At 57.4% G+C, this 15,601-nt stretch overlaps 1 protein-coding gene across 1 annotated transcript in view; it reads left to right on the forward strand.

The window, feature by feature from the left end:
* Positions 1 to 4,466: 4,466 nt before the first annotated feature.
* The window catches only part of LIMD1 (LIM domain containing 1), a 45,249-nt gene continuing 34,114 nt past the window's right edge, over positions 4,467 to 15,601 (forward strand). Inside the window, exon 1 of the mRNA XM_070391669.1 lies at positions 4,467 to 6,537. Coding sequence (XP_070247770.1) covers positions 5,157 to 6,537 — 1,381 coding nt within the window. The 5' untranslated portion in view covers positions 4,467 to 5,156. The remainder of the gene's footprint in view (positions 6,538 to 15,601) is intronic.

A 15,601-nucleotide genomic window follows, 5' to 3' on the forward strand; every position in this document is an offset into this window, starting at 1 on the left:
TGACGGGGTCACTGGTTGCCTGAGGCTCACAGGTGGGAGACATATTCCTTTCTCCCAGTGCTTGTTTGCACCTTTGAATTTGAAGCCATATACATGTCTCGCTTATTTAGAAAAAAAAAGAGTAAGCAGACAGCAGCTGATTCAGAAATCAGTACTCCAGTCCCTGTGTCCCCGGAGGGGCTGGGTGGGGCCAGCGGGCAGCCCCCCTACCCCCCACCGTGGGCGTGTGGGGAGCCACGTGGGGCCTGTGGCTAGGCACATGCCTCCACCCGGGTCTTCCTGTGTGGCAGAGGCCGCAGCAGGGTGGAGGCTGGGGAGGAGTAGGCACAGCTGCCTGGCACAGGCGGCACACGCAGGGCAAGGTCACGGCCCTGGTATCTGGGTCTGGCTGGGCAGCTTTTCAGGGCAGATAGTCAGGACACAAAGCCTCACTATGAGCATCAGGAAAGGCCCTCCATCGAAGCTGCTTGCCACCATTCACGGGGCAATTCACAGTGGAACTCGGGGCAGAGTAGCCCAAGGCTCAGGAAGCAGATTTGGAGGGGCCACAGTTTCCTGGCCCGCTCCAGGCATCAGTGGGGTGGAAAGAGCCCAGAGGAACCTGGGTTCTTAATTCTTCATCCATCTGCGCAGCTGAAGTATAAAGATTCTTTTCAGAGCTCTCCCTGAGCTGGCTCTCCAGCCGCAGGACACACACAGCATTGTGTGCAAGGACATTCCCCATCGCCAGCAAAAGGGACAGAAAGGCCCTTTCAGTTAACTGCAAAATAAGCAGGGCTCTGTCCAGAGACAGGGCCCCTGCCTCGTGGGCTCCCGGTAACTCATAGGCTGTCTGAGCACAGTTTACTGCCTACGGTCTATTGCATTAGGGTTTTTCAAATGCCCTTTGGTCAACAATTCTTTATGCACACCTATATGCAAAACATACTAGTATATGTCTGCGTGCAAACAGCTATTCTTCAAATATCCTTTATACATTCAAATGTGCAGGTATACATATTTATATGTAGTCATCCTCTTGACTAGCAATAATAGAAGATCTATGAGGTAGGGCAAATATTTAGTAGAAGGTAACAAGATCTACAGGTTGGCAGTGACATACAAAGCTATTAGAGTAGTAACATAGCTTTGTATCCTTTCTTTGTTTCTCCAAATCTGAGTCATCCTTCAGTCCAGTTAATTCTTTCCACTTACAGATGGCAACACTTGTACTCCCTTTTCTGCTGTGACTCATTCATTCATTTACCAAGCATTTTGAGGGGCCTGCCATGTGCCAAGTGCTATTCTAGGTTCCTGGGGTATAGCAATGAACAGTGTGGTCGGCGATCCATGGCCAGAGGCTTGCATTCTAGTGAGGAGACAGATGTCCACTGTGGTGTCAGAGGAGGACAGGGATGGAGAGAGGGGACTTTCTGGAGAGGTGACCTTTGAGTGCAGATCTGAAGGTTATAAGCCACGGAGTCCCATGGATATCAAGGTTGTAGGCAGGAGAAGTGGCAACCCCCTTGCTCACTCTAGTTACATTGCATTCACTTGGCAAAAGCCAGCCCTGGTTAGACCCAACTCACCACCCACCACACACCCACATCTGCAGAAAACCATGCCACCGTGCTGGCTGGCCTCATTGAAATTTATGCCCAGAATCTCGGTGGAGGGTGGGAGCAAGTGGGAGCCTTCGTGCTTCCATCACGCATGCTTTCTAGGCGGTGGGCTCTTACTCCCCAGATGGCCAAGCTCCACCAGCTACTCTCCTGGCTTCACTCTCAGCTGACGCCTTCCCAGTTCCCTCAGTAATCCGAGGAGCCACCGACTGCTTCAAGATTCCAACACCTATGTACTTACCTACTTCATTCTTGCCCAAATCCTTCCTCCTGCACTCCAGGCAGGCCAAGATGGGCCTGGAGGCAGGAGGGGACCAAAGAGTTGGCAGCTGCCCAACTAGGATGCAAAGAGAAGGCTGGCTTGCAGGAGGCCCTGGCTGGAGCATGTGGCTGCTGCACAGGCTTACCAGCTGTCAGCACTGGATGCACGGGAAGCTGGCCCTGGGCTTGTAGACTTTGTGTCCCCAGTGCTTTGTCAGCTACACCCCCAGAACTCGGGGTTCAGGTGAAGTGGGCCACAGCCTTCCACTCCGATAGATGTCCTCACTGCCGCCGTGCTCGGAGGAAGCATGGCACTCGGGCTCTAGACCGGTGGTTCCCAAGTGTGGCTCCTGAGCCAGCAGCATCGGCACCACCGGCAACTTGTTAGGGATGCACATTCCTGGGCCCCCCCCTAGAGCTGCTGAGTCGGAAACTCTGGGGGTGGGTTCCAGCCACCAGTGTTTCCATGTGCTCCCCGAGGAATCCTAAGGCATTTGGGAACCACGGACCCGGACCAGTTCCAGGCGATACTGACGCTGCTGGTTCCAGGACCCACTTTGAGAACCACTGCTCTAGAAATGTTGTCAGCAAATTACTCAGTTTATGAGTCATCATGTTGTTCATTAACAAGTATTACTGAATCCCTAAGGCTGTAATAATGTTTAATAATAATTACCTCTGAGTAAGGGGATTGCGGGCAACTTTTTAAAAAGTTTATGTATCTCTATTGTTCAAAGTTGTTATAAACATGGATTGCTTTTGTAGATAAAAATTAAAAGAATTTAAAATAAGAATATCTTATTCTAGTATACTTCTTTACAGCTGTGCTCCTCAGACTTAATTGTACAAATAAACCACTCAGCCTCCAGGAAGAGGTGACTGAGCAGAGATGGGAAGGGTGAGCACTGAGAAGTTCAAGGTGAGGCCCTGTCCGCACCAGGAAGCTCGGGCAGCCAGAGAACGGGGTGGAAAGGCCCCCACGCCAGTTCCAGGGAACCGTGCAGGAAGGCGGTGCAGGGAGTCAGTGTCAATCTAGGTCCAGGGTCAGCATGGAGGGTGTGGACAAAAAAGGGTTCTATGGAAAGTAATCTCCAAGGGTGATCTGATCATAAATTCTCAGCGAGGCACGTCATGGAGGGACAGTCATGCACCAGGCGTGTAACCTCTTTAGTAAAAGGCTGCTCTTTGCCGTAAGCAAGCCAGTCCCTTGTCTCTGTGCACCCCTCCTCGAGCGAGATCAACCTCAAGAGAGGATGTGATATTTGTTTTTTAAATATTTTTATTGATTTCAGAGAGGAAGAGAGGGAGGGAGAGAGAGATAGAAACATCAATGATGAGAGAACCATTGATCGGCTGCCTCCTGCACGCCCCACCCTGGAGATCAAGCCCGCAGCCCCGGCATGTGCCCTGACTGGGAATGGAACCGTGACCTCTGGGTTCATAGGTCAACATTGGACCTCTGAGCCACGCCAGCCTGGCAGGACAGCACCCGGTCTTAACTGTCCTGTAACCCGTCCTCGCCCTGCTTCCTCCCACTTTCAGGTCATCCTCCTTAGGTTTCCTCCCGAAGTCCGAATGCATAAAAGAAGCTGCAAACTGTCATTTCCTTGGAAGCATTTATCTGTCTGTTAAAATCCCGCCTCCAGGCGTATCCTCTATTTGACTCCAGTTAATTTTTATAAACATTCTCCACAGGTTTGGATGGTCTTAGTTGACCAGGGTTTAAGCAGGGAAGTGTCTGGCCTGGCATTTGCCTTGGGATCACTCTGAGCTGCTGTGCAGAAAATGAAACCTCTTACCTGGGAGGCGGTGCCCGCCCACCCGGCCCCCAGTGGATCTACTTGGGGGTCAGGAATACCCACAGGAATAAGGAGCCACCAGGGTCCGCGTTTTTATTGCTGCTCTGAGGACCTCAAACCCGCGCTCCAGGAACATGACTTTTCCCTTTTCAGAGGACTTGGCTCCATCAGGCTTTGCTGGTAACGGCGGCTTCTTGGACACGTCCCCCTCTGCGCCTTAGTCCCCCCACCTGTCCAAGAGGACGTCGGGCCAGCCCCCGGGTGACACGCCGGGCCTCCGCTCCTGCACTTCGGACAAGTTGGGCAGCGGGCACTGCCCAGTCAGAGGAAGCGTCCCGGGGCACACGCGGGGTGGGCTTCCTGCCCGGGAAACTGAGGCACGGCGGGGCGAGCAGCGTGCGCCTTTGAGACTCCCGCACCCTGTAAACCCGCCGCCTGGGGGCCACGCAGGCGGCCCAGGCGCAGAGGCCCGCCCAGCGCTGCGGGGGGGGGGGGGGGGCGGGGGGGCGCGGGGGCGAGGCAAGTGGGAGGCGGAGCGTCCAGACTCGCAGCGGGCGGCGGTGGCAGCAGGAAAACCCCGCGCAATCGCAGCGCTGGAGCCTGGAGCGAAGTGCGGAACACACTTCGGGGCTCCGCAGCCCGGGCAGCCCGGGAGGGACGGGCGAGGATCGGCGCTGGGCCACCTTGCGGGCTGTAGACCTGCCCCGGGCGCCCGCCCTCCGCCGCCGGCCCCGCCCCCCGCCGCGCCCCCGCCCCGTGGCCACCTCCCCCGCCCCCGCCTCCTGCAGGCCCGGGACGTGCCGGGCTGGCGATCGAGCGAGGGGACGGCGTCCGGCGCACTCACTTCCGCGTCCCGCCGCCCTCGGCCCGCGCGCGTCCAGCCGCCGCCGCGATCGATCGGACAATAGGCCGCCCGCCCCGGCCGCCGAGAACTTCCCGCCGCCCGGCCGGCGGTGCGCGGGGCCGCTCCTGCTCGGCGCGGGCGGGATCCCAGCCCCGCGGCCGCCCGGGAAGCCGCGGGGACCCAGCGCCCAGGACGTACCTGCGCCTTCGGCCGCCGCGCGTCTGGCGGCCTCTCCGCTCTGGGTAAATCCGCTGCACCCCGGACCCTTCCGCGCCTGCTGCCTTGTGCGTTTCCGAGTTTGGTTAAAGAGGATGTGACTTTTTTTTGTTTTCCTCTTCTTTTTCTTTTTATGATTTTAAAAAGAGAAAACGCAGAGTAAGCTGGGACAGGGAAGCGCCACCATCTGCCCCCACGTGGACACTTCCGAGGGGAAAAGAAGTTGCAGGAGAACTTGGTGCTTCTGGCCTTGAGGCCTCGACTGGGGCTGGACTCTAAGGCCCGGGGTCATGACTCTGACTTTGGGCAGGTGGAGGGTGTTACTTGTTCTGGGCTGGACTTGAACCCCCCGTTCTTGGCCGCCCCCTCAAACACACACACACACACACACACACTACCCGGTGCCTGGCCTAGGCCTCCACACCCCTCAGCAACATGGACAAGTACCAGGACCTGGGCCTGGAGGCCAGTAAATTCATCGAGGACCTGAACATGTACGAGGCTTCCAAGGATGGACTCTTCCGAGTGGACAAGGGTGCAGGCAACAACCCGGAGTTTGAGGAGACACGCCGGGTGTTTGCCACCAAGATGGCCAAGATCCACCTTCAGCAGCAGCAGCAGCAGCTCCTGCAGGAGGAGACCCTGCCCCGGGCTGGCCGAGGGCCTGTCAACGGCGGGGGCCGCCCGGGCACGCAGGCCCATCGCGAAGCTGGTGCGGGCAGTAGGCTGACCATGGACGGCGCTGCCAAGCCCCCTCTGGCTGCCTCGACAGTAGCTCCTGGGACAGCCACCGCCATCGCTGCTGGGCAGCCCTTGTACCCAGCCCAGGAGCAGAAGGCCAGACCGTATGGCCACACCAGGCCTGGCAGCCAGGACTGTGGTTCCAAGGAGAGCCCGGCCAGTTCCGAGATGTCTGCCGTCCACGGGCTGAGCCCCTGCGAGGACCCTTCCTGCCTCACCCATGGAGACTATTATGACAACCTCTCCTTGGGAAGCCCGAAGTGGGGTGAAGAACCAGGAGTGCCTCCCGGCATCAGGCTGGGTGTAGGGACTGGGTGGCCTGGCGCCCCAGGCGGTGACCCACCACCACCCACACGCGCCAGGGACCCTTACCTGTACCAGCCGCAGCTCTCCCCAAGCTCCAGCCGGTCGTTTGAGAGCGGCCAGGACGGTGGTGGTGGTGGCCGCAGCAGTGAGAAGCCAGCGGGTCTTTGGACCACTGCCTCCTCCCAGTGGGCACGCCCTGGCCTTCCCTCCCCAGGCCTGGAGAACGGGGCCCTCCTGGGGCCCACTCAGCCCAGAACCCCTTTTTCAGGGAGCTGCCCCAGTCAAGGAGCTCTTCCAAGAACAAACTCGGGGGCACGGAGTGAGGTTTCAGGCACGATGCCCAAACCAAATGCGCACCCTCAGTCCTGGTTCCAGGATGGGCCCAAATCCTACCTTTCTAGTTCAGGGCCATCATCTTTGCCAGCCAGCATGGACAGTTTGCAGCTGGATGCCGCCCCTGGGCTGGGTCCCAAGCCTGGCTGCACAGACCCTGGCACTGGTCCCAAGCTCAGCCCCGTCAGCCGTGTCCCTCCAGTGATGTCCACCCCACTTGAGTTCTCTTGTAAAGAAGGTCCCCCTGGCTGGTCTTCTGAGGGTGGCCTGGGGTCTGTGCTCCCAGAGAGCCCCAGCCCCCACAGAGTGAGGCTGCCCTGCCAGACCCTCACCCCGGGTCCCGAGCTTGGGCCCTCGACTGCCGAGCTGAAATTAGAAGCCCTCACCCAGCGTCTGGAGCAGGAGATGGATGCTCATCCGAAGGCCGATTACTTTGGTGAGTGAGAGGCCAATGGAGTTGCCCGCAGTGGGTGATGGGGTTGCCACCAGGGATGCTGTAGCTCTCGAGTGGCCTGTCCTTTTTTTTTTTTTTTTGCTTCCTCTTTCAGCCACTTCTTCTGATTCAGAAACTTGAAAGCATCCCTGGCAGAAAGCGGATCTTGCAGCTGGGGGTTACCCATGTGTGAAGGGCGAAGCCGGGTGGGATCGCTTGTGACTGCTTTCAAAAAAGGGAAATGCTGTGACTTCGGTTTTCAAGGGTTTTGGGTGTGCCCTCGGGCCTCACAGTGACTGGCTTATTCAGATTTGAATGGGAGCAGCTTTCTCAGGTCCCGTGCCCCTGAGCGGTGCCTCAGTAGTTGGCTGGGCCAGGCAGGTCTGGCTCTTTGAGGATCAGTGGTCAGGCAGGGGCTCTGTAAGGCTGTGTGTGTGTGTGTGTGTGTGTGTGTGTCTGTCTGTCTGCAGGTACCGTGTGTAGTTGAGGCAGGTGTCACACTAACATGAAACTATTTGTTCTAGAGCAGTGGTTCTCTCTCTAGCCCTTCCCCTGAGGATGGGTTAGAAATGTAAATTATAGGGCGCCACCCCAGACCTACTACTTCAGAAATTGGGGTGAGACCCGGCCATCCGCATGTTCACAAGCCAGGTGAGTGAGCCTGACATTCGAGGACATTTGAGACCCGTGGACGAGCTGTCTCCTGACTCAGCCCCACACGCCTACCCGGTTCCCGCCAGCCCGCAGATTGCTGACCATAGGATGGAAGGTGCTCCTTTCTGGTTTTGCTCAAACTTGCAGATTTTGCTTTATGCTCTTTTGAAACCACACGCTCTGGGAGACGGCTGGCTTTGGCTCTGTCCGCCCAGGGCTTGGAGGCCGCGGGAAGCAGCGAGCGAATCTTCTGTGGAGTAAGGCTCTGGCGCCTCAGAGGGGACCTAATTGAAAGAGCCTATTTTTAGAAGAGTCTGAGGGTTGTTTTTGTTTTTTTGTTTTTCATTTTTGAACTCTGGATTCTTGGGGTCACGATTTCTCCCTCTGAGGCCTGAGAGCCCTGGGAAGCCGAGTCCCACTGGGGAGACTGTCTGCCGAGTGGACAGCAGGGGCAGGGGAGGCCCTGGGGTGGGGGGGTGGCGGAGAGGCTGGCTGCTCCCAACCTCCCTGTTCTCTGTGAATGGATGATTCTGTCCTGAGGTGGGCATCGGGTCCCAGGCTCCCGTGGTAACACTATGTTCTTTTTTTTTTTTTTTTAATATATTTTTATTGATTTCAGAGAGGGAGGGAGAGGGAGAGAGAGATAGAAACATCAATGATGAGAGAGCATCATTGCTCGGCTGCCTCCTGCACACCCCCTACTGAAGATCAAGCCCACCTGGGCATGTGCCCTGACCGGGAATCGAACCGTGACCTCCTGGTTCATAGGTCAACGCTCAACCACTGAGCCACGCCGGCCAGGCTGGCACTGTGTTCTTGCTCCTGAGAGCCTCGCGGTGGCCACGTCACCCCGCACTGGGTGACTTTTGGTGGTTGATGTTTTCGAGCACGTAGCGTCATTTTCACTGAGAACTGTCTCTTCTCCGCAGATGGCTCCCTTTGGGGACTAGGGCTGAGCTGGAAATACTGTGGGTTTTTAAATTTAGGGCTTTTGTTTGATTCTTTTGTTTCAAGCTGCTTAAACAACAAGACAACAGTTTTCTTTTTTTGGGGAGGCAGGATTCCCCTCGGGATCAGAGCGGACATATTAGTGAACACCATTCGTTCATTCCACACGTACCTACTGAGCGTCTCCCCTGGGGCACAGAGAGAAGGGGACAGACAGAAACTGCCTCCCCGAGAGGACAGTGCAGTAGAGGAGACAGGACGTGAACAAAATAAAGAAGCCAGTTTAAGGGGAGGAAGGGATAGAGGAGCCGCAGGGCAGGGAGGGTTCCAGTTTTAAATCAGGTGGTCACAGAAGGTCCCATCCAGATGGAGGCATTTGGGCAGAGACGTGAAGGAGGCGAGGGAGTGGACCAGCGTCTGCCCAGGGAGAGGGCGTGCCCAGCGGGGGCAGACAGCAAGAGCAGAGGCCCTGGGGCCTGGGCGGGGCCAGACGCTGGGCTAGACACCTGGCGTGGACTCTTTAATTTACTCGTCACAGCAACCCTTGGACGCAGGCTCCGTGGTTACGTCCACTGCACTGAGGAGGAGACCGAAGCTCTGCGAGGCTCCATTATGTCTCCGAGGTCTCCTGGGTGGTGCCGGGTGTGAGGCACCCCCCCCCGCCCCCCCCCCCCCCCCGCCTCCCGCTCAGCCGCCAACGCCATGCCTCTCACAGCATTGCCAAGCTGCTCCCCCAAGGTCACCTGTGAAAACCCCATTCATTCATTCATTCATTCATTCATTCATTTTTATGGCTTTTTCAAAATTGGGGCGAACATTACATAACAAAATCATTTTAAAGTGAACACGTCGGTGGCATTTAGTACGTTCATCATGTTGTGCGAACACCACCTCTCCCCAGTTCCCAAGCATTTCATCACCCCCAAAGGAAGCCCGGCCCCCGGAGAGCTGTTGCTACCCCTCCGTCCCCTCTCTCCCAGCCCCCGGAGCCACCACGCTGCTCTCTGTCTAGATTTACCTGTTCTGGATATTTCATGTGAAGGGAATCGTTTGCTTTCTTGACTGCATTATTCACATGTAGAAAGTTCCAAAGACGTAAAGATACGTACGGTGAATTATTAATCTTCTTTCCTCCCCTGTTTCTGGCTGGGTATAATGAAAATATGTATCTCGGCCCGTGGCAGTGGTGACATGCTGTCACCTGCTTTTTGCCTTGCCCCTGAGCAGTGTGTTGGCAGTTGCCTCGTATTGGCATGTGTGGAGTTGGCTGTCACCCGCCATGGGCATGTGCCCCGGGTCACGTAAGCAGCCCCCCCTGGCAGGCCTTTAAAAGGGACTGTCTGTGAGGTGCATGCAGAGCTGTGGGATAAACTCTCAGGGGTGGGGTTGCGGGGCTGGGGGCTGTGTGCCCTTCAGCTGCTGCCTGGTGGCTCTCTGTGGAGCCTGTGCCGGGAACCCCCACTGCCCAGCATGGAGGAGAGGGCCTGCCCATGCCTGGTGGCAGCTTCCATCTCTCTGTGTGACTGGCCGGGTGGCATAGGCCGTCTGTCCTCTGAGCATCCGGCAGTCGGCTCTGGGCCCAGCCCCACCGTGGGGCCTTGAGCGAACCCTGCTCTCCTCTAGGCCTCCCCCACCTGTGGGACAAGGAGGCTGGGCCGGCCGAGGGGCTCGCCTTCCCTTCCCCAGATCTGGGGTCATTGGAAAGACTTGGTCTGCCCCGCACACTGCAGTTGTTAGATAATGATGAGCTTGTACTTCACATAGAAGAATATCTGCAGACACGGCTCTTGCCAGAGAGTCAGGGTAAGGCACTGTCTCGATCAATCGATGTCGTTGTTCTAGCCAGAAGCAGAGCAAAGTGTGTGTGGGGGGGGGGGGGGGGGGGAGGGGGTTATGGAGGCCCTTCCTGGGGCAGACACAGGTGTCCTGGGAGTACTTGACATTGTGCATGAACTCGGGAATCCCCACCTTTGAGGACATTGAGTCTGAGGACACCTCGGTTTCCAGTTATTGATCAGTGGTCACCTCGGACTCTTCTGGCACTTTCTGTGGCCGTCCTTGTGGATTCATGACAACCTGGTCCTACGGGGGCGTTTCTCCCCCTCGTCCTTCTCCGGGAGTCCTTTGTGGTCTCTTGTGTCCTTCTGTCCACGAGGAAAGAGTTCAGGACAGACTAGATGCTACGAGGAGAACGTCCTCGGGTTTCCCGCCTTCCCCGGCCTCGCTCTCGGGGGAAGCTGCCCAGTGCCATGTTGCTTCTGCTTAAGCACCACTGTTTACAGTGTAGAGGAAGGGAGGAGGACAGGGTGCTTTTGTGTAATCTTTCCCGCCTTTTCCTCCGCACGTTCGTCTTCCTTGCACGGGGCCTCTCCTCCTTTCTAAGGAGAAAGGACACTAATCCCGCCTGTCACAGGCTGGATCTCCTGGAAGCGGCCTCTGAGGCAGAGGCTAGCGTGCTGAGGGCTTCCTGGAACCTTACCTGTGCAGGGAGGGGAAGGCGCGGTGGGCAGAGGAGAGCCCCAGCCGCCACGCGGGCCTGCAGGCCTGGGTGACCCCCAGATACCCCCAAATGCCAGGCAGGTCAGGAAACCTGAACCTGTGCTGAAGTGGGAGGCAACACAAGGTTATCGGCCCTCAGGCTCCGTCTGAGGAGCTGGCGTGACCAAGGGCCATCGCCTTGGAATGCGCCCGAATTCCTTCTGGAGACACCGGGCCATCGCTTGGATGCAGGCGTCTGTTGCCATGGCAGTAAATTCCTGATCCTCCGGGTGACGTTTGTCAGTGGCACCCAGGACTCCAGCCCCCGCCTGCCTAGCCCCTGCGGTGCACACCTGGGCTCTGGGGGCACCCAGCCCTTTAGAAATTGGAGCCTGTGTGCATTTTCTTAGTAGATCTGGCAATCTTCCCCTCAAAAGCAGGAGGACATATATCTTTTAACTCCTTCTTGGTGTATAATAGACACATATTGTAGATGCTCACCCAGGGGACACACCCATGTTACCTTCCACCCAGAACGAGACACCGACAGGACCAGCACCCAAGAAGCCCGCGAACCTGCGCTCCTTACAGTTGTTGTCACTCTTGAAAGATAACCATCGCCGTGCCTCCCGACGGTTTTAAGCAAGCGCGTGATTTGAAGTAACTTCTAAAACCTTAAGCAAGTTTAAAAACGTTTCATGGCAGGTTTGGGGATGAATGGGCAGCGTGTGGGGGTCAGAGTGCAGATGGGCTGTGGATAGCGAGGAACCTGGGACGCCAGCGTGGCCAGCTCCGTCGCCACCCACTGCGCTGTCCAGCTCGCTCTGTCCCTGTGGCTGCTCCTGTGTGGTCAGTGGTCAGGGCTTGGACACCCCTGGTCCCCCCCGTGTTCTCCCCTATCTGCCATCTCTGTCCGTGGGATCGCTCTTCAGAGGTTTCAGGGCGAGGATGGTCACTGCCCGCATCTCGTCCAGGAGGGTTCATCTGTTCGCAGTGTCCGAAAGGTGCTCGGTCAGGCCCCCGCACTCTCAGCACCAGTGCTGCCGGGAAGGGCACGAGAGGTCAGGCCCCAGGCCATTGCACTCGGCGGTGACACCGTGGTTCTCCTGCCGTGGCTGTGCCCCCAGCCCATTGCTCTCGGCTCCCGTCACACCAGCCGACCCCTGACCTTGTGTTCCTTCCCACCACGGGGTTCTTGCCCTTGACCTTCCCCAGCCGACGTCCTCCAGCCAGCACGGTGCTCCCGCCCCTAGCGGTCCCCCTGGGGGCCTCCGTCTCCGGCTGCAGGTCCTGACATCGGTTTCCCACGGTGGCTGCCTGGTCCCGTCGGCATCTCCCTGAGGTCCTCGGGATGGTGTTCCTGCCGCGCTCCTGCGGGACCAGGAAAGAATCTTGTGTTCCCATCTCTTTCTCCTGCTCTCCTTAGCAATCCAGAGCTGAAACTGACCCCAGGCAAGGCCATTCTCGCCAGAGGTTTGTTTTCTCAGTTGTATTTCTTTCTTTTTTAAAAATATATTCTATTTTTTTACAGAGAGGAAGAAAGAGGGATAGAGAGCTAGAAACATCAATGAGAGAGAAACATCGATCAAGCTGCCTCCTGCACACCCCTACTGGGGATCGTGCCCCGCAACCAAGGTACATGCCCTTGACCGGAATTGAACCTGGGACCCTTCAGTCCGCAGGCCGACGCTCTATCCACTGAGCCAAACGGGTTACAGCTCTCAGTTGTATTTCTTCGCATGTGTTGACTTAGGGGCTTCTGCACAGGAGACGGAACTGCGGAAGCAGGGCAGGCACTGGAGAGTGAGGAAGCCAGGTGTTCCGGGCCCGGTCCCCCCCTCCTCCCCCCCAACAGCCCAGGTGTGGCACTGGGCACGCTGCTTCTCTCTGCGCTGGGGCTGGCCGCTTCTGGCCAGTTGAGTGCCTGGTTTTCAGCTGACCTGGGGGGCAGGAACCGGGCGGCAGCCTATGCCGGCCATGGCGGGAGCTGGGAGCTGCACGGAACCACCTCCCTTCCCGGCCTCTACAGAATCAAAAACCACTTTTTAAAAATGTTTTCCCTTGCAGTTACACTTTCAATTGTAAGTGGTAATCACTTGCACTGCAGATAGTCTGGGAATACATACAGTTACGCTTAAAACAAGAAGCATGAGTCCACTGGCATGCCTGCCGTCCTCAGAACCGTCACTGTGAGGATTTCTGCAGAAAGTTCCCGGTGCAGAGCCGCAGCCAGAGCTTCAGCAGTCGGAGCCTGGCGGGGTGTGGGATCTGGCGGGTTGAGGGCTGCGGGATGTGGACTGCGGGCTGCGGGCTACGTCCTGGGCTGTGCTGCTTGGCCCTCTGGTCCGAGTAGAAGCATTTTCTGAGCGAGGAGGCCAGTTTGCTCTGCAGAGTGCGTCTGATGAAAGTGAGATGAGAAAGGAACAAACATGGGCCCCACTGTGTGGCCTGGTCGCCTCTCCAGAGGCCTTTTGAGACTCTTGTTCTAGTTGAACTTGGGGTCCTTCGTGCGGGGGAGCAGCTGCGAGCACCGACCGTGGGGCTCAGTGACCTTGTTTTTTGCTGGCGTGTCCCAGGCCCCCTCCGTGGACTCCTGTCATGTCCTCAGCAGTGCTGGGTCTCCGTCTGGGCCATCGGACATGGGCAGTGGGCTTGGGGCCCGGCACTGTCGGGGCCCCACAAGGTGGGGGCTCAGTGGATGTCTGTTGAAAGGATGGGGGGCTTCTGTTAGGGTGTGAAGGGGAGGGAGAGGGATTTTTAGCTGGGGTGCTGGCTCTGAGATCATTTTGCTGAAATCTATTGAACAGTTGCCTTGTGCCAGGCACTTTGCAAATCATCTCACATGCATTAGCTTGTTTAATCCTCCCAATGACCCTGCTTCATTATCCCCATTTCATAGATGGGCAAACTGAGGTAACCCGCCTAACGCATTTACTAAGGAGCTGTGCTGAGTGTGGCTGCTGAGTCTGAGGTCTTGGCCACTGTGCCCGCTGCCCCTCAGTTCCTGGGAGCACAGCGGCTTCCTGGCCAAGGGAACTTCAGGGGGGTCTGCGGCCACAAGTGGGTCAGGGCTGAAGCCTCCCCCCTTTTTTCTGTGGAGCAACAAGGAAGGCGTGGTGTGGAGGGGCGCCCCAGCTGGCTGGAGGAGCGGGGTCCCACGCTTGGAGCTGAGCGGAGCCCCTCTCTGCAGGGTGGTGATGGAGCCCTGGAGGTCAGGGGCGCATACAGGCTCTACACCGTGGCCTTGACTGCCCACAGCCCCTCAGGTCCCTGACTTCTCATGCTCTTCTGAAGGGTGTGGGTTAGGGCGAGGGGGCATGCTCTCGGGGTGCTTGTGTGACTCCCCCAAGTGTTGTGGGCAAGGATGGGGGGTGCCAGCCCAGGCCACTCTTGGGGACAGTTCTGATGCTTTGGTCTAAGGGTCGGTATCAACCCCAGGCTATGTGCAAAGACAATGAACCCAAAGGTGGGATGGAACGATGCTTGGAGGCCGTCTGGCAAACAGAACAGAAACCTTACCCTAAAACACGCGGGCCTCGAAGTCTCCAGGCGCGTCACGGGTAGGGGGTGTGTGTGGGGGGGTAGAACTTGCCAGCAAATATTTATCTCCGCTCCAGGTTTTGTATTTCATGTGTCCCCTTCCAGGGACGCCAGCTGGACACAGGTCTCAGGGTCAGCGTGGAAGGCTGGAGACTTTCGGCCCGAGTGTTCCAAAGCGAATGCTTTTAGGATCTGTGGCCAGGTTATTTTAAGTTTTGAGAGCCACGAGTTTAGACTTGGCCCTTTTCCTTCCTCTCCCTTCTTGTTCTGTGGGTGTCCCCGGGGAGGGCCAGGGCGGCTTACTCCCCTGTTGGGGGCATATCAGAGGTCTCTATCTTCCTCCCAAAAAAACATATAGAACGTACTGGAAGCCTGCCATGATGCTGCCTGTCATTCAAAAGAAGGGGACTTGAGTTTAGCCTGGGTCTCCCTGCAGCTGATCCCGGGGGTGCAGAGACCCAGGTAATTTGAGGACCAAGAGGACACGGCGCCCCTGTGATAGTACAGGCCCTGAGTCGGGGTGGACGCCTCTCACAGCAGGCTCTGGGCTGGACAGCTCGTGACGGTCATTTCAGCGTGACGAGACAGTAGCGGATTTGCCATTTGCCTCCCGAAGCTCCTTTGTTCTCTGGAGCCTCCTGTCTGCTGAGCTGACAGTTACCTGTCAGTGGATGGAGCCCACTTGTGACCCTGTTGGCTCACATGAGGGTGAGCACTGGCCCAGGGCCGGGTGGAGGTTTTGCATCTGTTGACATGTCACCTGCTCTGCCCCCCCCCCCCCCCCCCCCCCCCGCACCTCAGTTCGCATTGCTCCCTGATGATGCCATAGGAATGGATTTAGAAAGAAAGGATTTCGGGCCGTCCAGCTGGCGGCGGCCATGGCGGGGCTCCAGGGCGTTTGCTGACAGAGCTGTCTTCACCTTGGCCTTGCGGGCAGCAGGGGAGCAAGCTGCAGCTGTGCCAGCCGGGGCACCTTTCCTGCCCTCCGCTTCCTGCCCTTATGGGGAGTGGGCGTCCTGTGCGCGTTATAATTCTGCTTGCGTTCCCATGCTGCGGGGCTGAGGGCTGTGGGTGATGGTGTTTGGGACCTGCTTCAGACACTGTGTGTGGAACGTGTGTCCGTTGAACTTGGAAGAGGAGCCAGCAACAGAGTGGAGAAGCCTGGGGTGGCGAGGGCGTGAAAAACCCGTGTGTCAGTGGGCACGCCCTGGGCCGCAGGCGAGTGGCTGGCGATGGCAGGCACTTTTTTTATTTGGTCCGCCAGGTCCCTCCCTAAGATCATCGTGTCCCAGCCAGGGTGACTCAGAACGGCCCTTCTCCCACCGATAACGCTTGCTCATCGTTGGCCTGGCTCATGGAATCAAAACGACATTCCTTTGGGGGGAAAATTTAAGCTCTCCGATAAAGAAGCTCTTAAGAAATAAGGAACATGAGGCAATAAAACTAA

The sequence above is a fragment of the Myotis yumanensis genome, unplaced genomic scaffold (assembly GCF_028538775.1).
Source record: "Myotis yumanensis isolate MYYU_CA2020_CCGP unplaced genomic scaffold, mMyoYum1.0.hap1 SCAF_14, whole genome shotgun sequence".
NCBI lineage: Eukaryota > Metazoa > Chordata > Mammalia > Chiroptera > Vespertilionidae > Myotis > Myotis yumanensis.